This window comes from Ammospiza nelsoni, chromosome 19, assembly GCF_027579445.1.
Source record: "Ammospiza nelsoni isolate bAmmNel1 chromosome 19, bAmmNel1.pri, whole genome shotgun sequence".
Lineage (NCBI taxonomy): Eukaryota > Metazoa > Chordata > Aves > Passeriformes > Passerellidae > Ammospiza > Ammospiza nelsoni.
In genome coordinates this window covers 4,394,700-4,416,977 of record NC_080651.1, presented here as the reverse complement: position 1 = coordinate 4,416,977, position 22,278 = coordinate 4,394,700, and the positions used below count along the sequence as shown (strand labels likewise).

Genomic DNA, 22,278 nt, shown 5'->3' with positions numbered 1-22,278 from the left:
CAATCCCACCGCTGCTGACACAGATAAACACCACCTAACCCTTTTTACCTCAGCCCAGCTTTCCACCTCATCCATCTTTCCCTGGGATCTGCAGGAAGGCTCTCTGTTTGCCTGGCAGGTGGCGGTGCCGGTGACTCCGGGGCTGGAGCCGCTGGTGGCCATGGCGGCGTGGCGGCACCAGGGCCTGCTGCCCTGGTTTTTTACGTCAGCCAGCTTTCCCTGGGATCTGCAGGAAGCCTTTCTCTTTGCCTGGCAGGTGCCGTTAACACCGCGGCTGGAGCCGCTGTCGGTGCTGGCGGACGAGGCAGCCGTGGCGGCCTGGCGGAACCAGGGCCTGCCCGCCGACCGCACCTCCAGCCAGAACGCCGCCATCCTCAGCAGCTGCCAGCGCTGGCCCCTCCTGGTGGACCCCCAGCTGCAGGGCAGCAAGTGGATCAAAAACACCCACGGGGACACGCTCCGCGTGATACGAGCCGGGCAGAAAGGGTAACGCCGTGCTTCTCTGGGAGGGAGGGGTGCTGAAGGTGGTTGTGGCTGTGGGGATGAGCCTGGAGATGGTGGTGGTTGTGGCTGTGGATGAGGAGGTGGGCTGCTGTCGGGATCTCTAACTTGTCAGAGTGACCCCAAGAAAAGTTGGAAAGTCTCTTTTCCCACCCTGGCGCTTGAAGAATGAGTCAGACCTCTTCATTTCTCGGCCTCAAGGTTGTTTATTGTATCTTATCTGTAAAATTCTTTCTCCTGCCCTGCCAAGGTCCATCCGGCAGGACAGTTCCAGGCACTCTGCCTGCCCCCGGGGCAGTGTTATGTCTTTATACTAAAAACTACGTATACAACGTTTACAATTACAATTACTATCCAATACCTATCCCTATGTTAGACTGTGAGCTTCTACTCTAAACCAATCCAAAAGTGCCAACATCACAGCAGAAGATGGAGGCCAAGAAGAAGGAGAAAGGCTGGACATACCCAGATTCCCCCATCTTGCCTCCTGAGCCCCCATTCTAAAAACCCCAAAATCTAATTTTCACCCCATGATAAATTCACTATCATTCTACTTAAACTGCCATGGCTTGTAATCCTTCATGTGAAGGTTGGTAATTGTTTTTTCCAAGGGCTAAGTCAAAGACACAGTGGTCTTGGGCTCTGTGCCAGGGTCTCTGAGCCCCCTGACAGGGTCTCGAGTCCTCCAGGGCAGCCAGAGGAATTTCCTGGGTTCCCACAGCCTGCTTTGAGGTTGGCAGTGAAGCTCACACCGAGGGCTAGAGGGTCAATGAGCAGGCTTGTTGTTTTGGTCAGGATGAGGGCTGGCAGCAGTGGTGTTGGGGTGTTGGGTGGCTGGTTGAGGGTCTGATGGCTTAACTTGGATGCAGCAACCTTCCCAGAGAGACGTCCCGCAGGAGACAACTTTCTAGGGGTCTCAGCTGAGAGCATTTCAGCTCTCAGTGATTTCAGCTCTGCCTTGCCAGGTGCACCCTGGCCAACACAAAGACAAAGAGACAGGAGCATGGTGTGGTTATTTCACAGTTAGCCTTTATTCCAGCATCCTGCAAAGGACACCAGTGATGGCAGCTCCCTTCTGAACAGGGCAAAAATTGGGGGTTTTATGGGGAAAAGCATGGGTGGTACAAAGGGGGAAAAAGCAATCGGTCCCAACAAATCTACATGGGGTTCCAAAGGATGCTGGGGACTCACCATGACCAGGGAGGATTTCTCAGTCCAGGAGGGTTTGAGAAGATCACCCATTCCAGGGGTACCACTCCATGCCTATCTGTCTCCACACTGGGGACCCTTCTGGCAGCCTTAGAGCTGGCTTAGGGAGGCAGAAGGTTGGTTTTACAGGCCTGTGAAGAGTGTGGCAAGTCATGGGAGGAAGGCTAAGGATGGGTTTATGGGCAGTTGGGTGTTTGGGGTAAATATGTATGGTAATAGGCCTGATAGGTTGATTGGTAGGAGAGTGCCACATAGTGAGCCTGAGATGTGCCTGCCCAGGGTGTTTGGTGAGCACTGGGCACTCATCTGCACTGAGCCAGTAACACTGAGGGAAACCTGCCACTGTATCTGCTCACATTATCTGCTGGTTCATTACCAAAATGACAGGTTTCTTATTAAATCAAGAGTCTGTTTAGTGCTTGACTCTGTTACCATAGAAACTCCTCTGAAGCTGGTGATGGAGTGAGCTGAGGCTCAGTATCAGACAATTCCAAACTGGCTTGGCTTGGAAGGGACCTTGGGGACCATTCAGTTCCCCTCCTGCCCTAGGCAGGGACACCTCCCACAACCCAAGGGTGCTCCAAGAACTGTCTAACCTGGCCTTGGACACTGCCAGGAATCCAGGGGCAGCCACAGCTGCTCTGGACAAAAGGCCTGTGTATCCTCCAAAGGCTTGTTGTAGCTGTAATGTCCTGGTTAGCTTTTATTTTTACTGTTAGGGTTCTGAAAACCACAAAGCCCAGAGCTCCAGGCACCCTGCAGCTGCAAAGGGCATGAGAAGGGGAACACAGCACTGCCACAACGTGGCTTCCTCCACAGCTTTTTCCTTGGAGCCAGCCTTATCCAGGTGGATCCTTAGGGCTCCCTCCCTCTCGGAGAATGAGAGAATTTGTGTATGGAGCAGTCACCACGTGTCCTGGGCACAGTGTTTCATTTCCTTGTTAGGAATTAATTTTTCCTAAGCATGACTCTCAGCTCTGGGCAAAACAGACCTGAAATCTGCTCTTCATCTTTGCTTTAAGATGAGCTGTATCATTTGGCTCTGGAGAATACAAAGAATGTGCTGAAAATAACTCCAGGCTGTGCTAGCTTTGCTCAAGGCTGCCCTGGGACAGACTTGGTGGTCACTCTTCTCCTTGGGATGTCTGAGGCCTCATTCTCTCTGTTGGGCTGCCAGAACTCTCTGTGTCAGTGCCACTTTCTGCACCAGGGTCTGGCACTACCTCAGCCCTCTTCCTCTCTCCAAATGCTGGCACCCACCTGTAGATGCCACCGTAACGAGGGTCCCCTCTGTCCCCTCCTCACTGACAGTGTCACATCCTGCTCTGCTGCAGGAAGAACCAGTGCTCTTTCCCACAGGTATCTGGACACACTGGAGCAAGCCCTGGCTGCTGGAGACCTGGTTTTGATTGAGAACCTGGAGGAATCCGTGGATCCTGTGCTGGGGCCATTACTGGGGCGAGAAACAATCAAGAAAGGCAGGTGAGCTCAGGGGGATTGGGGACACGTGTGGATGGGGGCTGGGGGCTGCTGTGCTCTCTGTTCCTGACCTCAGACCGTGGGTGTTCACATCCAGCAGCACTAACATCCTGCCTTCAGCAGAGGCTGTGTTTTTAATCAGGCAATCACAGGTAATTCAGCCATAGGATGGCTTGGAAATCAACCCGGATTTCTCATTTCATTTCACAGCATCATTCAAACCTCGTGTAAAAGAGAGACCTGTAATTCTCCCATTGTACGCTGACCTTGGGGTCTGTAATTGGCTGTTCTGACACCAAATTATTACCAAAATAGCTGCTGCTATGTTGTGAAGTAAAAGCAGCCTTGAATTTTAGCAAACACTGCACAGTGTTTAGAAATGCAGCTACAGATTTCAGCATCAAGTGTTTCTTAATGAGGTCAAGTTCTCATGGCAGCTGCTGGTCACCTCCAGCTGAGAGGAGATCAGCAAGGGAGGCAGCCAGGGGGCTCTTTTCCCTTAAGTTCTTTGAGGGTTATTTCCCTGCTTGCCTAAAACATCCCAGGCTGTTGTAAACTGGTGGGCAAGGTGAGCTGTCTACAGAGTTTGCTGGGGAAAACGTCCTGGGAGGGGTGGCTGAGCATGGGTTTGGCTGCAGGATGGAGGATGGAGGGGCAGGATTGGTCCCAGGGCAGGATTGAAATGTTTGGAGGATGTTGAGAGGGGGATGCAACAGAGAGGGTGGCAAATCTGAGCCCCCCTCCAGTGGAACATTCAGGCATCCCCTTTTGTGCATCTCTGCTCTCAAGTCTCCCTGTGAAATCATGAGTTTGTTTATTAACAAAGGGAAAATAAGTCATAAACCACAAAGGAAATCCAAGGGTTTTGTGTTTCCAGGCCTCTCCAGAATCCTCTCCTGGCCCTGCTGCCCACACCCCTTTGGATACAGCCCAGGACATGGTTGGATTTCTGGGCTGGGTAAAACTTGGGTTCAGAAAATGTTGGAATTTCCTGGGGTCCCTGTGAGCTGTAGACTGCATGTCAGCAGTGCAGAGTAGGAGGGTGCTGGGTTTTCCTGGCTGATGGCACCTCCTGGGAATGGCAGCCACCACCCTCCACTTGTCAAGCTCAGTGCAGCTGCAGAGCTGGCCTGCTCAGAGCCAACACTCTGGGTAATTTTTGCTGTGACCAGTGAAAAGCTCAAGGCTGAGAGGCTTTTCCTCCCTGTTTTTGGGAGAATTCAGCCTCTGCCCAAAGCCAGGAGAGTTCATGGTTGGTTGGACTGGTTGTGCCACTGCTGGAAAATCTGAGCTTCCTAAACAGGATACAAAATTGAGGAGAGGCTCTCTGGGGTTTTCACCTTAAATCAGAATTGATTTAAATGAATTAAATCATGATTTCTGTGAGGAATGCCAAGTATTTGGTGCTGCCACTGACTGAGACCACCGTGCGTGCTGTGGTGACAGCTCCTGGCTGATGCTCCTTCTGCTGAAACCCCAGGTACATCAAGATTGGGGACAAGGAGTGTGCCTTGCACCCTGCCTTCCGTCTGATCCTGCACACCAAGCTGGCCAACCCCCACTTCCAGCCCGAGCTGCAGGCCCAGTGCACCCTCATCAACTTCTCTGTCACCCGCGACGGCCTCGAGGAGCAGCTGCTGGCGGCTGTGGTGCGCCTGGAGAGACCCGACCTGGAGGAGCTGAAGGTGAGCTCCTGGGAATTGTCTCTGGGAGCATGTAGAAATCATCAGAAGCATCGTTATTACACTTAGAATTTAATTATAATTATTTTAATTATTGATATTGTTATTGATATTGTTATTAGTATTGTTGTTGTTGGTCTACACTGAGAGGCCTGACCTGGAGGACCTGAAGGTCAGCACTCAGGAATTGTCTCTGGGAGCAAGTAGAAATCATCATCAGCATTATTGCACTTAGAGTTTAATATAATTATTTTAATTGTTAATTTTGTTATTGATATTGCTCTTAATATAGTTGTTATTGGTCTACACCAATAACAGAGAGACTTGACCTGGAGGAGCTGAAGGTCAGCATCTGGGAATTGTCTCTGGGAGCAAGCACAAATCATCAGCAGCATCATTATTACACTTATAATAATAATGATAATTATTATTATTGATATTGTTATCAATATTGTTGTTAATATTGTTGTTGTTTTTCTACACTGAGAGACCTGACCTGGAGGAGCTGAAGTTTAGCACCTGGGAATTGTCTCTGGGAGCATGTAGAAATCATCATCAGCATCATTATTACACTTATAATTATTTTAATTATTGATATTGTTATTAGTATTGTTGTCATTATTGTTATTGGTCTACACTGAGAGACCTGATCTGGAGGAGCTGAAAGTCAGCACCTGGGAATTTACACTGGGATCAAGTGTTACAATCATCATTATCATAATTATTTTTTTATTTTTATTCTTATTATTGGTATTTTTTAATTTTTGTTTTTAACAAACAACATTTCATATGCCAGCTTGCAGACGTTACTGAGCTCCTCACAAAATCAAATTTCCCTTGTATGACAGACATTGAGGAGTTTTTTCCCCCTTCACCCTTCTCTTTTCTTGGTATTTTGAGAACCCTTGTACTTGATTTTCAACGTTTGTCTCCAAAAAATTCTTTTTATTTTCCTCCTCCTCTGGTGACTGAAAGCTGAGTTTCTCATTGCCTCAGGTTTTTTCTGGACTTCACAGATTTAATTTTGGAAGCAGGATTAATCTCGCTTAATTTTCAGCATTTGTGGCAAAGGATCCTCTCTGTAAATATTGTGAGGCTGGAAATGATATTTTTCTCTTCTGGTTCTTCCTCCCACTTTGTAACAGGCCAAAATATTTTCTTTCTCTCTCTTAACAAGTACGGCTTTAATTTCAAGGCAATTTTATAAAGAAAATCCTCCCTTCTGATGACAGCTTTAACGGTGTAACAAATACGAATAATCCTAAATATTTTCTGAGAGTGGGAATAAATTTACTGCATGTGCTCACTCATTTTCTGCCTGGCCTGGGTTGGAACTGCCTCTTCTTCTCAGTTGTAGCCCAGTAAGCCACTGGTGGCAGTGGGACCCTGAGGGCAGGATAGAAATGGGTGTAGGACAGGAGACGCTGTCAGTTGTGAGCCTGAGCTTTCCCTGTACTTACATTGGTACCCAAAGGATTTCACTGCTGGTTTTGCCACCAGGTTTTAACCCTGTGTTCCCCATGTCTGGTGGGACTGCTGTGGGCTGGAGTGGTGAGGGCAGAGGTTCAGCAGGAGGGGTGAGGAGCAGCTGGGGCTCTCCAGGCTGGCTTGACCCCAAGAAATGAACTACAAAGACACAGGATATGAGTTTTGAGATGGGGATAAAGGTCTTCTATTCCTGATTCATTTCCAGTGTTTTCCAACATTTCTAGAAACCCGTATCAGTTCTCCTGGTGCTTTCTGTGCAGTTCCAGGTGCTTTCTGTGCTGTTCCAGGTGCTTTCTGTGCTTGTTGGATAAGGATTGATCCCAGACCCCAGAGCTCTGTCCACTCCCAGGAGAGCAGGAATCAGCACTGCTGGGCCATGGCAATTGTCAGTGGGAAGCCTGTTCCCATGTGAAGCTGATTGATCCTTAATTTACCACATTCTTTATGGCTAAAGCTTCCTGGATTTATTATTTGCAGTCAGATCTCACAAAGCAACAGAACGAATTCAAGATCACCTTGAAAACGTTGGAGGACAATTTGCTCTCTCGGCTGTCATCAGCATCTGGAAATTTCCTGGGAGACACAGCGTTGGTGGAGAACCTGGAGAGCACTAAGAGGACAGCTGCAGAGATTGTGGAGAAGGTACAAAGACACTGATAGCCTGGAGAAAAGCATGTCTGTGCTCCTTTAAGGATTTCTGGGTGGAATGTAACCTCTGCTCTGCCCATCTCTGCTCTGTCTGCTGAGCCGGGAGTAGAAATTGGTATAAATGGCAAATGCTCTCCATTCTGAAGAGCTCCAGGCTGTTTAGTTCTTTGGAGCTTTTTTTTTTTGTGTTAAATGACCTATTTAAGACTAAGAGAAAACATTGGTGCCTGATGTGACGACAATAAAATTTACACACTGTATCAAGGCAGCTTTAAGCTGTTCCACCATAATCCTGGGTACATCACACTGCCTCTTAGGCTGGGTTTTAGTACTGACCAGGGACTGGAGTCTGTGATCTTGAGTAAATCTGAAAGAACTCAGGTATTTCATACCCTTTTATTCCTCAGAGTGTAAATCAGCATTTGTGTGAGCACTGCCAGCTGCCCTTGCTGGCTGCAGGGGCTTAGGTAAATGCCCAAAGGTTTTTCCTTGCCACTGAGGGAATTTGGGAGGTGTGGTTCCCATGCTAGGACTGTCCCAGTGACCAAGATATTGAGTGATCCTCCCTCCATTAAAAAACAGAATTATTTTCCCTTCATGGTGCATCAGGTATTGGAATAATATACTGCAACAATCAGGTGCATTCAGCTCCCTGGGGAGGGGTTTCTTGAAGCCCCAGAAGAGGTGTTGAAGGGATTTTTTGATGTGGAAAGTTTGGCATCTCCCCCTTGAAGTAGTTGTTTTGGAAGTGCTTCACCCTCCAAACCAGCTGTGCTGTACAGCTGTTCACTGCCAGCAGTGCCAACAAGGCATGGATTTTAGAGTTTGCACCTGGGTTTTATGGGTTTGTGCCCACCTGGAATGCTGTGGAAGAGCCCTGCTAGAGGTTCAAGTCAGGCCTCACTCTCCTTTTGGTCCGCCTACCCAAAGAAAGGTGTGCAGCCAACATTTTCCTTGCTTTGGAAGTTCTCCCGGCTCTGCAGATGAAGAGCATCTGTCTAGCCCAACTCTGGCTCTGGGTTTGGCAGAACTGTTCCTGAGCCCAGCCCTGCTCATGGGGATGTGCAAACATCCCACAGACCCCACAGCAGATTGAGGCTCATCCTGTGCTTCCTTGGGGTGCCTGCTGGCTTGTTCTGCCACAGGGAGCCTAGGAATGGCTGGAGAGGGACTTCTTGCAGTGGTAGGACAAGGGGAAGGGCTTCAAGCTGAAAATAGGCAGATTTAGGTCAGATGTTAGGAAGAAATTCTTGGCTGTGAGGGTGGGCAGGCCCTGGCACACGTTGCCCAGAGCAGCTGTGGCTTCCCCATCCCTGAAAGTGTCCAAGGCCAGGTTGGACAGGGCTGGGGGCAGCCTGGGATGGTGGAAGGTGTCCCTGAGTGGAATGAGAAGAGCTTAGGGGTCCCTTCTGGGATTCTGTGATCTCATTGCATGGTTTGCTTGGCTGGCTGGGTCAGCACTGTCCCAGCAGCTCTTGACCATGGTGTTAGACCTGTCTGTCCTCAGCCAGGGACTAAAATAAAACCCAGCAGTCTCAGGGAGATCCCACTTCTCGCTGCTGAGGTGGAATGAAAGAACAAACAGGAGTGAGGTGATGGTTCTGCCAAGGAGGTTTTCACATGTCCATAAGAGCAGCTGCAGGGCCCTGCCCAAGGGCCTTTTCCTTCCCTGAGGAAAGGCAGCAAAGAGCTCCTCTAAATGAGCAGCTCTCAGCCTTGGGGAAGCTGCCTGGAGCAGCACTGGGGCTGCTCAGCCCAGGGTTGTTAATGGCCTGCACAGGAGGGGGGCAATTAGCACCAGAAACTCATGGATGAGAAATTGAATTCCAGTCAGCAAAAAGCAGGGAACCGAGGGAGAAGTCAGGAAAACTGGGGGATGGGGCAACTGGGTGGAAAATGCAGTTAAATGGAAGGTTCCAGAGGGGGAGGATGCTGGGGAGGGCAGCTCCAGCCTGGTCCCATGGTGGTCGCTTGTGGCTTGCCCTGATGGCTTTGTGGCCAGTCTTTATCATTGCAACGGGCCCCCAGATGGGTAATAATTAGTATAGACTCTGTATATTACAGAAGAATGATTAATAATCTTCATTAAGAAACCCATTGCTCCTTTTTATACCTTAGTTCAAAACAGGCAGAATTGATTGGTCCTGTAGTTAAAACACCATTACCATTGGTTAATTAAGAAACCACCTTTTGGTAAAAAAATTTTCATAACACATTCCACATGTGCACAATATCAGGTGCAGTAAGTTAAGATAGGAATTGTTTCTCATTCTTTTCTCTGATTTTTTCACAGCCTTTACCCAGGACGATGCCTGGGAAGGTTGTGTTTCTGCCTTTGGCCATGGAGCTGCTGCCACAAGTGTGGCAGGGCTGTGGGCACTGCCCAGGGGTGCTGTGACAGGATTTGTGCTGTTTCCTTGCAGGTGCAGGAGTTCAAGGTGACAGAAGGCAGGATTAACGAGGCCAGGGAGCAGTACAGGCCCACGGCCTGCCGCGCCGCCGTGCTCTACTTCACCATGAACGAGCTGCACAACGTCCACCCCATGTACCAGTTCTCCCTGAAGGTACCTTCCTCTGCTTCTGGGGTCCCTAAAATCAGAATTCAGTTCTGCCTGAAAGTACCTGCCCTCTGGGGTCCATAAAATCACAATTCAGTTCTCCCTGAAGGTACCTGCCCTCTGTTTGTGGGCTCCATAAAATCACAATTCAGTTCTCCCTGAAGGTACCTGCCCTCTGCTTCTGGGGTCCATAAAATCACAATTCAGTTCTCCCTAAAGGTACCTGCCCTGTGCTTCTGGAGTCCATAGAATCAGAATTGCAGTCACAGAATCACAAATCACACAAGTATGGGGTTGGAAAGGGTTTAAAGCCCATCATGTTCCACACCTTCCACCATCCCAGGTTGCTCCAAACCCTGCCTAGAAGAAGTTGCACCTTTAATGTTCTATGAAATAGAACACTTTTTGTCCTATAAGAAAGCTATTTTGGGGGATGGAGGGTTAAATGAGCATCTTGGTCTGCAGCTTCTTGCAAGTGATTTCTCACCTTGACAAGTGACCTGGAAAAAGGAATTGAGGAGACACTACAGAATGTTGAGCCTCATCCACAAAGAGGCTTTTCTTTTTGATAGCTACAACTCGTTTGTTGAAGTAATTTTATCAGAAAAAATGTACAGAATATCTTTTGTGCCTTTTGAAAGATTCATCCCTCTCACATACATAATAGATCCGGGGGTTCCTGAGGTTTCACCTTTAATCTGTGTCTCCTGCAGTTAGTTTGTTTTATGTTTTCCAGTGAACATTAACAGCGTGTATATATACATGGAAAATTATTGGGGGAAATGTTTTTATCTAATAAATTTTGATGGCAGATCATAAAACATTGTGTAAAGATGCACAGGGATGATTTTAGAATACTTGCCACACAGCTGGGAGCCCATTATAAATTAGAACACAAAGATTTATGTGCTGCTCTGCAGCATGTTTTAACACAATTTAAAGAAATGTTAAGCAGGAAAATGCATTCTGCAATTATTTAATAATGCATTCAGTATCAGTGTTACTTTAATTTGTCGAGGCACCATTTTTCCTTTGTAGAACCCTAAAAATCAGGCTGCCAGCATGGTCATGCCTTGTCCAGTTGGTGCCATCACTGTGTATTGGCCTGGTTATTTCCTTTAGCTGGGCCCAGCACATGGAGCCTTTGCATTTCTAAGCAGAGCTCGGGGTGTTAATTTTCTTTTTCCAGCTGTATTTGATAATTTCCCCATGCTTTTAATTTGGACAACTCTGAAACTTGTTTGTCTTTTCTCATTTAGATCAGAAATGTTGTTGCAATAATCCTTAACCTCTTATATAAGAGGGTTATTCTCCATGCAGACACCCACCCTTGAGGGTACTTCAATGACTCCTTCAGCTCACTGCTCCCTGCCCTCCTCAGCCAGTCCTTTGCTGAATCCAGACAGTAAAACAGTCATGGGACTTAAAAATTCTTTTTTTTTTTTTTTTTTTTACCATTTTAATTTTTATTTATTTTTTTGAGGAATTGCTCTTCTCTGAGTTGAATATTTGTGCAGTGGGAGATGTGCTTTCCTCTTCTGCCCCACTCCGCTAAGACCCCTCCTGGAGTAGTGTCCAGCTCAGGGGTCCTCAGCACAGGAAAGGTGTGGGCATGATTGAGCAGGTCCAGAAGAGGCAATGGATATGATCCAAGAGCCCCTCCATGGAGCCAGCTGGGAGAGCTGGAGAAAACTCCATGGAGAGCTCAGAGCCCCTTCCAATGCTCTCCAAGAGAGCTGGAGAGGGACTGGGGATAAGGGATGGAGGGACAGGGCACAGGGAATGGCTCCCACTGCCAGAGGGCAGGGATGGATGGGACATTGGGAATTAGGAATTGTTCCTGGGAGGGTGGGCAGGGGCTGGGGTGGAATTCTCAGAGTAGCTGTGGCTGCCCCTGGATCCCTGGAAGTGTTTGAGGCCAGGCTGGACAGGGCTTGGAGCAGCTGGGACAATGGGAGGTGTCCCTGACATGGCAGGGGTGGCACTGGGTGGGTTTGTGTTGGAGTTTTCCCCATGGAGTTTTTCCCCTCTTTCCTGGGAGCTCCACTCTCCACTGGCTCTGTTTGCAGAGGACATGGCTGTGCCATCCCAACGGGAGCACACTGGGCACAGAAACATCTCCTGTACCCTTGTGTGGCAGCTCCCTGTGCCCTGTTGGGGTCCCAGGGCATGTCACCACTGCCAGGTGTCCCTGGAGATGTCACCTCTGCCAGGCAGAGCAAGGGGCTGCGTGGTCTCTGTGTGCTCCCTGCGAGGCAGGACCTGAGCTGGCATCACTGTGACACCCCAGGGGTGTGCAAAGTGCATCTCTCACTGCCCCTTCCTGCCGTGTCTCCCTCCCAGGCGTTCCAGGGGGTGTTCCAGAAGGCCATGGAGAGGGCAGCTCCTGCTGAGAGCCTGGCAGGGCGGGTGCTGAGCCTCACAGACAGCATCACCTTCTCCGTGTTCCAGTACACGGCCCGGGGGCTCTTCGAGAGGGACAAACTGACCTTCAGTGCCCAGCTCACCTTCCAGGTACCAGCAGCACCCTGTGTGCCAGGCTTCACTGCCAGAGCAGCCCATGCAGGGGCTTGATTGTCTTCTCTGCCTCTCTGGGAATCACAAAATCATTCAGGCTGGGAAAGCCCTCCCAGACCACTGAGTCCAGCCTGATCCCCACCTTGTCCCCAGCCCAGAGTACTCAGTGCCACCTCCAGGAATTCCTTGGCACCTCCAGGATGGGCACTCCAACCCTCCCTGGGCATTTCCAATTCCTGAGCTCTCTTTCCAAGGGGAAATTCCTGCTGTGCCCACCCTGAGCTGCCCTGGCCCAGCCTGAGGCCGTTCCCTCTGCTCCTGTCCCTGTTCCCTGGAGCAAAGCCCAGCCTGGGGCTGTCCCCTCCTGTCAGGAGCTGTGCAGAGCCAGAATTTCCCCCTGATCCCCCTCTTCTCCAGGCTGAGCCCCTTCCCAGCTCCCTCAGCTGCTCCTCACAGGATTTTTTCCTGCCAATAACAGGCATGGATGCTGTGCTGGATTTGAATTATGCTGACAAAGGTTATTTGAGAAATTCCTGCTTGCAGGACCTGCAGAAAATGGCAAAGCAAACTGGCCTGGAAGGGCTCTTGCACTGAACCTAAAGAAGTGCCTGCTACAGAGCTGCTGTCCCATGTCCACAGTGTTTGTATAATTTTTATTTTTTGGTCCAATCTGGCTCTGCTGCCAGGACCTTGTCCTCGGGGTGCTCTCCACCCATATGGAACTCAGCCTTTACCACGTGCTTTTCCCAACTTTTTTCTTCTTGCCAATCTCCACACTCCTTCCTGGTCCTCTTTTGGGACACCCAGAGCACCTACAGGATGTGTCCATGACACCTCTCCAGCACAGGGCACACTACATTTCAGCCACACATTTTTGAAGCATGTTAACTGAATAATTAATCTGCTGCTCTAGGATTTCTTGTTTGTTTGGAATTACAGATACTTCTGATGAATAAAGAAATCGACCCAGCAGAACTGGATTTCCTGCTCAGATACCCAGCACAGCCTGGAGTCACAAGCCCTGTGGAGTTCCTGTCTGACCATGCCTGGGGAGGAATCAAGGTACCTGATCCATAGAAATCAGCTCCCTTTATCTCCTCTAAAACCCTCCAGAGGGTCTGTGGTGTTGTGAGGTCTCCAGGATGAGGTGAGAGATGAGAATTTGACTCCATGTTCTCAGAAGGCTGATATATTATACATCACATCATATCATATATCATATCATATATTACTATACTAAAGAAAGAGAATGGATACATCAGAAGGCTTAGCAAGAATGACAATGAAAGCTTGTGGCTGACTCCTCAGTCTGACACAGCTGGCTGTGATTGGTCATTAATTAAAAACAATTCACATGTTTGGATAAACAATCTCCAGGCCACATTCCAGAACAGCAAAACATGGAGAAGCTGAGGCTTCTCATCTTGCCAGGAGAAGAAATCCTGGTGAAGGGATTTTTCAGAAAATATCATGGTGACAAGGCTCCTTGTGGCATTTGTTGAACACGTCTGCCTTTGAGGGGCAGCACAAAAAGGCCACAGACTTGGAGAGTTCTTCAGGTCCAACACTGATTTTGAGTATAGATTGATCTTTAGTATAGGTATAATATAATGTAATATAATATAATGTATATACAATATAATGTAATGTAATAGAAATCAGCCTTTTGTGAACTTGGAGTGAGATTCTCATCTTTCACCTCATCCTGGGGACCTCACAAACACCACACTGCTGTGCATGGGAAGGTTTCCAGGTGTGCTGCACACCTCAGGTGTCCTCAGCCTTCATCTGATGGCCCCAGGAAGAGTCACTGCACAAGAGTCACTGCCCAGTAATCTGCACTAATTTCATGAATTTCAGGACTTTCTGATGGTGCATTTTGCATTATTAGATACCAAATACCCTTCAGATTGCCTTTTGTGATGACTGTACTATTGATTTTGCTATAAATAATATGGTGTCAACTTTTATTAGTGTTTGTGTTGATGTCTGTTGGTTTATTAACCTCTGAGGTTTTGGCAATTCTAGTTACTTGAGGCACGGGTTTAGTAAAATCATATTTTGTCACAGACTGCTATAATTAGGTTAATTAGTCATGGATTCTACACAGTTTATTAGCAGGCTAAAATCTCCTTTTCTTATATCAAGAAGATTAAATACTATAATAAATTGTTTCTTCAACAAAGCTTGAACAAAGTACTCCTCAGATTTATATTTCAAATTCAAAGTGAAATTTAGCATTCTGCTGATTTTTCACAGAAACATTGCAAATGCTCCAGCCCAAAGGACTCCTTTTGCCAGGGGGTTCTGGCCAAGATAGTGCCAGAAGAAATCAATATTGATATTTGTGGCCCATTCTGAGCCTTCCACTTTGGGCACATTAACTTCCAAGGAAACCTCATTAAATGTTGAGGGCTCTGGGCATGCAACTGGCCTTGTGTGACTTGACTTATTATTTATTGTTGGGGCTTGATTAATAATATATAGAGGCCAATAATCCTTTGCAGTTGCTTGGCTGTTTGCAGCTCGTGGTGCTGGAGTGTCTCATTTAGGAAGCACTCATTTATGATTTAGTTTTCCAGCTTCTTTCAAGCTCAGCACAAAGTTTCACAGAGCCTTTTGCTGTAACTGTGTGCAAGGGAAGTTTGGTATTCACCCCTGGATGAAGAAATCCTGGCCAGAAGGAGGTGGTTTGTAGGGAAAGGGAATAGCTTTAATTATATCTGCTGAGAGACCTGGGAAAACAGGCACATTTCAGGCTCTTTGGTGCTTCTTTAAAGCTGAAACAGGAATTGAATTCAAGCTAAAGGCTGAGGAGAGCTGCTCTGGGCTTGGTTCTGTTCATCAGTGAGATGTGTGGGAGGCAATGGCACCTGTGGAGGAGCTTTGCCTGGCTCTGGAGCAGGGGAGGTGTTAGAAAGGGCACAGTCATTGCCTTGGTGCCAGCCCTGCCTCTGGGTTACTGAGCATTAGCTCAGAGCAGGAAGGGCACAGAGTTCTGTCATTTAATTAAAGCAGTGCCTTTGCTGAGCCCCTGCCTTTGGTGCTCAGTGGAGTTGGTCATTTCAGTCCTAAGGCCTCTCATTTGCAGGGGCTTAGCAGTGATCCCTGGAGAAGGCAAAAGTGTTCTTTTGTTCCTATAATGAGGTTTTCTGTCTCTTTTCAATTTCCTTTATTGCAGCCTGTTGTGCTGTTCTCCCCCTCTGTGTTCCCAGAGTCTGCCTTGAAAGTTTTTATTTCTGTTGGTACTTCTGAAAGCCTTCTCTGTGTCCATGCACAGCTGGCCATGTCTCCTGGCTTGGCTGGTGCTTTCCTCACCAGGAAATGTGTGGATGCACCTTAGAGCACAGTGCTGCTGTGGCCACAGCCAGGTGCAAATGCCACTTGGGAATGCTCATTGTGTGATTGAATAAACACAGAATCCATGCAGAGATTGTCCTCTGGAGGGTGAGGGTTCTCTGAATTCATCTCTGAGTTGATGCTCTGTGGTCCTTTGAACCCCGTGTGAAGGCAGGCAGTTCTGTTGAGCTGCTCTTGGTCAGACAGCTCCTGTCATGGCTCTTCTCTGAGCATGATGGTGAAATGATGTAATTTGGTTTTAGGGTCTTTTTTGGGTCTTTGCTTGGTGATGGTATTCACAGGGGTCTTAGGGTGAGGGAAGAGACAAGGATTTGACTCCATGTTTCAGAAGGCTTGATTTATTATTTTATGATATATATTATATTAAAACTATACTAAAAGAATAGAAGAAGGGATTTCATCAGAAGGCTGGCTAAGAATGGAATAGAAAGGAATGATAACAAAGGCTGTCCAAGCCAGCTGAGCTGTGGTTGGCCATTAATTAGAAACAACCACATGAGACCAATCACAGATGCACCTGTTGCATTCCACAGCAGCAGATTATCATTGTTCATATTTTGTTCCTGAGGCCTCACAGCTTCTCAGGAGGAAAAATCCTAAGGAAAGGATTTTTCATAAAAGATGTCTGCCACACAGACTGTACCCAGACTCAGCAGTGAGATGAGCCAGCAGTTGTTTGCTGCCCTGAGAGCACACAATGAAACTCCCCTGAGCTCCCAAACCAGAGCCACCTGCAGCATCCTGCCCTGCTCATGCCCAGCCATTTCCTGAGAGCAGGAGAGTCCACCCAAGCCAAGGCTGAGCCGGCAGGACAGAGCTGGCAAATTGTGAGGCTCACCCTGAGCTGTGCCTGGCCACCTCCTGGTGAAGCAGATCAGCAGGGAGGGAGCAGCACCTTCTCCTTGCTGTGCTGGGCCCTGAGACCCACAGCAGGAACTCCTGCAGCCCATGTCTGACCCAGCCTTACTCTGCAGGTGTGGGTTTAGGGCTGAGTTTAGACCCTGGCTCAGGCACAGCCTCACACAGGGCACAGTCCCACCTTCTGCCCACACCAGGGGCATTTCTGGGGTGCCGCAGAGCCTGGGTGTGTGCCTGGCACAGACCACCCAAGCATCCCCTGGGCCAGCTGGGCTCTCCTCCAGCTTCCCCACTGCTGATGGAGCCACTGGCTGTGCCCTTGTGGTCTTCAAACCCAAAACTTTTTGGTTTTGGCCCTAACCAGGAGGGGAGGGCTGTTCTGAGGCTGTTCCCTGGAACCCCAGGATGCCAGGCTCTCCCAGCTCCAGCTCCTCCATGGTCCCCTGTGGCTCCTTGTGGTGCACGTGGCTGTCCCCATGTCTGGCTGTTCCCTGGAGCTGGAAATGTGCATTTCCCCAGCCTGATTTCCTTTGTGACATTTCCTGCAGTGCCTCTTCAGTGCTGAATGCAGATGTGTCCCACGGGATGAGTGCAGTGAGTTAATGCACAGCAGGAGTACACCTGGCCAGCCTGGATTACTTCTTATCCCAATCATCTCCCTCATCTTTTTCTGAAGAGGAAGAATTTTCATTATGTAGATATGAAAACCCCACTGAAAGGGCATTGTTTAATAGATGTGATGTTGAATAATGAGCTCTAAATACTGAATTCAGCTTTCGAGGAGGAGAACAGCCCTAGACAAAGTCGTATATTAACTCCATATTTATAATTTTGCAGAATGCAGATGATAAGATTGCGTATGTGGCTTAGGAGATAAAATACCAAATCATATCTTTTGCATTTAAGAAAACTGGATTGGATTTTTTTTTTTGGACAAAAGAAAAAAATCTCTCTTCCAACTTTCACTTCTTGCACTTTTTAGATGAGGAAATTTTTCATTCTTCTCCAAGATTCATTGTGGCACAATCTGCTGCATACATTGTGCTCTCTGTGCATATGCAATGTCCTTTGATCAGGCTGGTCAGACAGGAAAGGCTCGCAGCTCACAGCTTCCCTCCTACATTCAGGATTATTATTATGCAAGAAAATCATAGTCTTAATTAAATATCTTCCATTAACTCAGTTCTTCAGATGTACAGCCTTTTGGAACATCTTTGATAGAAAACATTGATTGTGACACTTCAATGGGCATTTATCTGCTCTCATCTAGAAGTTTCCTAAGGACATTCTTCTGTCCTCTGTATCAAGTCTCAGAGAAATATTCCCAATGTCTCAGAGAAATGCTACTTGAGAAGGTTTTACCTTTTTTTTCCCCCTTTTCTTTTCTAACCTGCTGGCTAACGATCTGATGCTTATCTGAAATATGGCACAGATTGTGATCGCATCAAATATTTAAGGACGCACTTTGTCAGTTTGATTGCAGAGTGGAAATTGAGTTTTTCTGGATGCTCTAAGCCTCTGTCTTACCCTCTCAATCCTCCCTGACACAAAGCCTGCTGTCAGCTGAGCATTTGGAGTGTAAAAGCCTCTTCACCCTCTAAATGGGAGGAAAGAGAAATAATGGCTGCATCCTGCCCTTGGGTCACACCAGAGGGGCTGGGAAATTGGGAAAGGCCCTGGGGGTGCTGGAGACAGAGGCTGTGCATGAATCCAGGTGTGCCCAGGTGGGAAAGGGGCCAGTGGCACCTGGGCTGTGGCAGCAGGGCCAGGGCAGTGCCCATCCCCTATGATGGCACTGCTGGGGCACCTCCAGTGCTGGGGACAGCTCAGGACAGGAAGGACATTGAGGGGCTGGAGTGTGTCCAGGGAAGGGAACAGAGCTGGGGAAGGGGCTGGAGCAGCTGAAGGAGCTGGAAAGGAGCTCAGCCTGGAGAAAGGAGACTCGGGGGGCCCTTGTGGCTCTGCACAAGTACTGCCAGGAGAGGACAGCCAGGGGGAAGCTCTGCTCCCAGGGAACAGGGACAGGAGGAGAGGGAGCAGCCATGTAGATGTGGCATTTGAGGTCCTTTTTAAGCTAAACAATTCTCTGATTCAGTGCTGAAGGACCTGTTGGAGCTCCTCAGTGTGAGCCAGAGCCCTCTCCCTGATTCCTTTCTCTGGCTGTGGTGGTTCACATGAGGAGCTCTGGAGATTGCAGACCCAGTGCTCAGCTTGACTCTGACTGGCAGTGACCTCTGGAACCCTGAGGGTAAAACCAGAGCTTTCCCTGGGTTGGGGAACATTAAATGGCATTTTTGGAGGCTCTCATGGCTTGTGTTTGGTTCCCACAATGTGAGCTCAGAGCATCAGTGGACCCCTGTACCCCAACGGGAGCCTGGGGCCACCCTCTGCCCTTCACTCAGACACCTGAAAACACAACTGTGAGAAGAGACTAAAGAAAGGGGAAAAGTTCTGCCTGAGGACCTCAAAACTGAGAGGCCAGGAAGGTCTCATCTCCAACAGATTCCTCTGGAAGAGAAAAAGCATTTGGCTCCCTATGTCAGTAAAGAGAAGAAATATGCAGGAAATATTCACAGCAGGCAGTGGACCTTGAGAGCTTTCCAGCAAGGGACACCTGGAGCAGCTGCCCCAGCTGAATTCTTGCAGAAAATGGGACATATTTTCTCTTTCAGTTTTGCTGTGTGTTGGCCCATCTGGGATTTATAACAACCAAATCCAGGGAAGTTTTCAGAAATCCACAAGTACCGTCCTTCAGCTGCCCTGGGGGACCCATGCCCGGCTTCTGGTTCTGGCTGTGTGTCCCTGATTGCTGAGAGGCATCCAAGAGTGAAGAGGAAAGATGGAAAGCATGGCTTGGGAGAACAGCCTGACTTTGCAAGGCCTGTTCTCAAGCCCACTTGAACAACCTTTTTAGAAAATGCAGAGAAAATGTCAAAATGAACCCATCTGGGAAACATCTCAGGCGAAATGAGGAAAACATGGTGGGTGGCTGTAAGCAATGAGAATACAAAGATTGTGACTAAGTCTCGTTTCTGTTACTGACCTTTCCCATCAAGTGGAGCTGGCTCTAAGTAGGCACTGGTAGGAAGGAGATGAGAGCTGAAGCCATTGTCCCCCAATTTATGATTTTTCACTGGAAATTTTCTGAGGAAAGATGCTGAGATCTGATCCATCACTCATCAGACTGCTTGTGGTGTCCACCCTACATGCTGTGATGCCCTGGGACCCTGCAGATAAAAAGTGGGGGTTTGTACAGTGATGGGGTGAGGCTCTGCACACCTCCTGTCCCCATTACAATGTAAAAGCAGCAAGGAGGAGTTTGAAGGGAGACAGGGGCATACAGTGCCTTGAGCTTGTCAGTCAGCTTTTATGAAAGAAATAAGGAGGGTTAAAATAACATTTTTGGATTGAAAGTTGATTGAAACTTGGCAAACCCCATCAAATCTTTATTTTCACCTTGGTAGAGGTTTTTCTTGTTAGTTAAATTATTCAGGTAGGGCGGCTAAACAGAAAATAACACCTTCAGTGTATGAATAATACAACCCAAATCCTAGGATGGGAGAGATTGTAAATAATCCATCATCTGCTACATTAATTCCTCTAGTTAACAGTAGTATTTAAATGGAGCAATTCATCTGCCTGTACGTCTTTTTCCTGAGTGATCCAATCTATCAATTGAAGCCAGGTGCAGCTCTGGCTCTGCCATTCTCCCAGGAACTGTCATTTTCCAGCTGTTTGTGGGGATGCTGCTTTTCCTAAAGACTCCTGGGCCAGCTGCAGCAAATGAAAGAAAGGAATTAAGAATGTTGGCTGAAATGTGCCCATGGACAGTGTAAGACCTTTACAAAGTGCTTGGGGATCACAGAATTGTGGAGTTGTTAAGGTTGGAAAAGATCTTCAAGATCCTGGAGTCCAACCTTCTGCTGAATCCCACCATGGTCACCAAACCCCACCACAAAATTCATCCACGAGCCACTCCAAACCCCTCAAGCCCACCAAGGACCTCTGTGGATCTCTGCTTAAAAACTGTGTAACTCAATTCATAAATTCCACAGCTCCTTAATTCTGCAAGTGCAATCGTGACTAATCATCAGGATTTAATCATCTCACCGATTATTAAAACTGGGAGAATATTAAATATAATTTCTTCCCAGTGTTGGCAGGTTGTGTGATTTTTATAGAGACATGTTTGATGTTCAGTGTGTTCCCTACAGAACATAATTTTTTAAAGCAGAGGCACAAGTTTTTTTTTTTTTAAGAAAAGCAAAATATATTATAAAAACTGAAAGTAAAAACCAGATACAACCTGAAGCCTCAAATGATAATGATAGATTTTACAAAACCCCTCAAATTCCTTTATTTTGTATTCCTTCTGTCTTTTAAAACTCAGTCCCATGGCTGCTGGGGAGGGTGGTTATAGACTTCAATGATAATGACAGATTTTACAAAAACCTTCAAACTCCTTTATTTTGATTTCCCTTTGTCTTTTATAACTCAGTCCCATGGCTGCTGGGGGGTGGTTACAGACTGGGTGTTGAGAGTGTTCTGGCAGCTCTGCCTTTACTGGCTGTGTTTTATTTTCACCCTTTTTGTGTCAGTACAGGGCTCAGCAATGAGGTGATTTTGCCCTGCCTTGCCCCAGAGCTGCTGTCTATCCAGATGATTCTAAGGATGGCTGTTTTTATTATAGAAGTATTTTAAAATGCAAAACAATCTCTTTTTTTAAAGGATAATTCCTTTTGGAACTGAGGGGAAGAAAACAGTGTTAATATATGTGTTTGGAGGTTTTTAAGATTTTAAACATCTTGTGAAGCCACACCTCAACTTGAGGCCAGTTTGAGCAGATGGCTTCCTTAGAACAGTTGCCTTTAGTGATCAGAGCAAGTAATAAATGTCCAGAACTTGTTGTGCTGTGTCTGGCAGCAGGAGGTTCCTCGTGTGCAGCAGCAGTGGCAGCAGCCCTGGGGAGCTGTCCTCTTCTACATAGGTTCCTCTGCATTCTCAGTGATTCCTCTCCTCCCTGGGTTCCCTCCCTGTCCCCCCAGATGTTGTCCCCACAAAGATCCCCCCATTCCCTCAGATCCTTGCTGTGTGTGGAGTCTGTGGTGGCATTCAGGATTCCTGTCCTGGAGCCAGTGCCTGATCCTTGCTGTGTTTCCTGCAGCTGTGGGGGACAGGGAGAGCTCATCTGGGGATGTGTGAACCCCAGGGAGCTGCTGAGGCTCCAGTTCCACAGAAATGCTGCTTCTCACTCCGACTAGGAGCTGCCAGAGGTGATAAAGCAACTTGTCTGTGACTCACTGGATGGAAAACCACTTTCTCTGAGAAGATGGTGTGTGATGGCGTTCACAGGGGTCCCAGGATGAGGGAAGAGGCGAGGATCTGATTCCATGTTTCAGAAGGCTGATTTATTATTTTATGATATATATTTACATTAAAACTACACTAAAAAAAGAGAAGAAAGGATTTCATCAGAAGGCTAGCTAAGAATAGAATAGCAAAGAATGATAACAAAGGTTTGTGGCTCAGGCTTTGTGTCTGAGCGAGCTGACTGTGGTTGGCCATTAATTGCAAACATCCAACATGGGCCAATCACAGATGCACCTGCTGCATTCCACAGCAGCAGATAATCATTGTTTACATTTTGTTCCTGAGGCCTCTCAGATTCTCAGGAGGAAAAGTCCTAAGGAAAGGATTTTTCATAAAAGATGTCTGTGACAATGGTGGATCCTCTCCCTGACATGGTGTAAACAGCCCTGTTTTGCTGGAAAAGTCTCATTTTGAGATATAAACTCAAGCCCCTGCTGTTTCCAGCCACCAGAGGTGATCACAGTGTGGGCTGCAAAAACAAGAGCTCAAGTCCTCCAGCCCTTTGGATCATTTTCTATTTTGACCAATATTTTTTGTCTCCCTCAATTTCTATGACAACTCTTAAGTGACAAAAGTACTTTTCATTATGTGGACAGAAATAGATACCC

The 22,278-nt window shown here is 47.6% G+C and overlaps 1 protein-coding gene across 1 annotated transcript in view; it reads left to right on the top strand.

Moving 5' to 3' along the window:
* DNAH9 (dynein axonemal heavy chain 9) overlaps window positions 1-22,278 on the top strand; it is a 147,415-nt gene that overhangs the window by 85,161 nt on the left and 39,976 nt on the right. Inside the window, exons 55-61 of the mRNA XM_059486095.1 lie at window positions 257-486; window positions 3,070-3,192; window positions 4,670-4,874; window positions 6,837-7,001; window positions 9,431-9,571; window positions 11,909-12,079; window positions 13,022-13,144. Of these exons, the coding sequence (XP_059342078.1) occupies window positions 257-486; window positions 3,070-3,192; window positions 4,670-4,874; window positions 6,837-7,001; window positions 9,431-9,571; window positions 11,909-12,079; window positions 13,022-13,144 (1,158 nt within the window). The remainder of the gene's footprint in view (window positions 1-256; window positions 487-3,069; window positions 3,193-4,669; window positions 4,875-6,836; window positions 7,002-9,430; window positions 9,572-11,908; window positions 12,080-13,021; window positions 13,145-22,278) is intronic.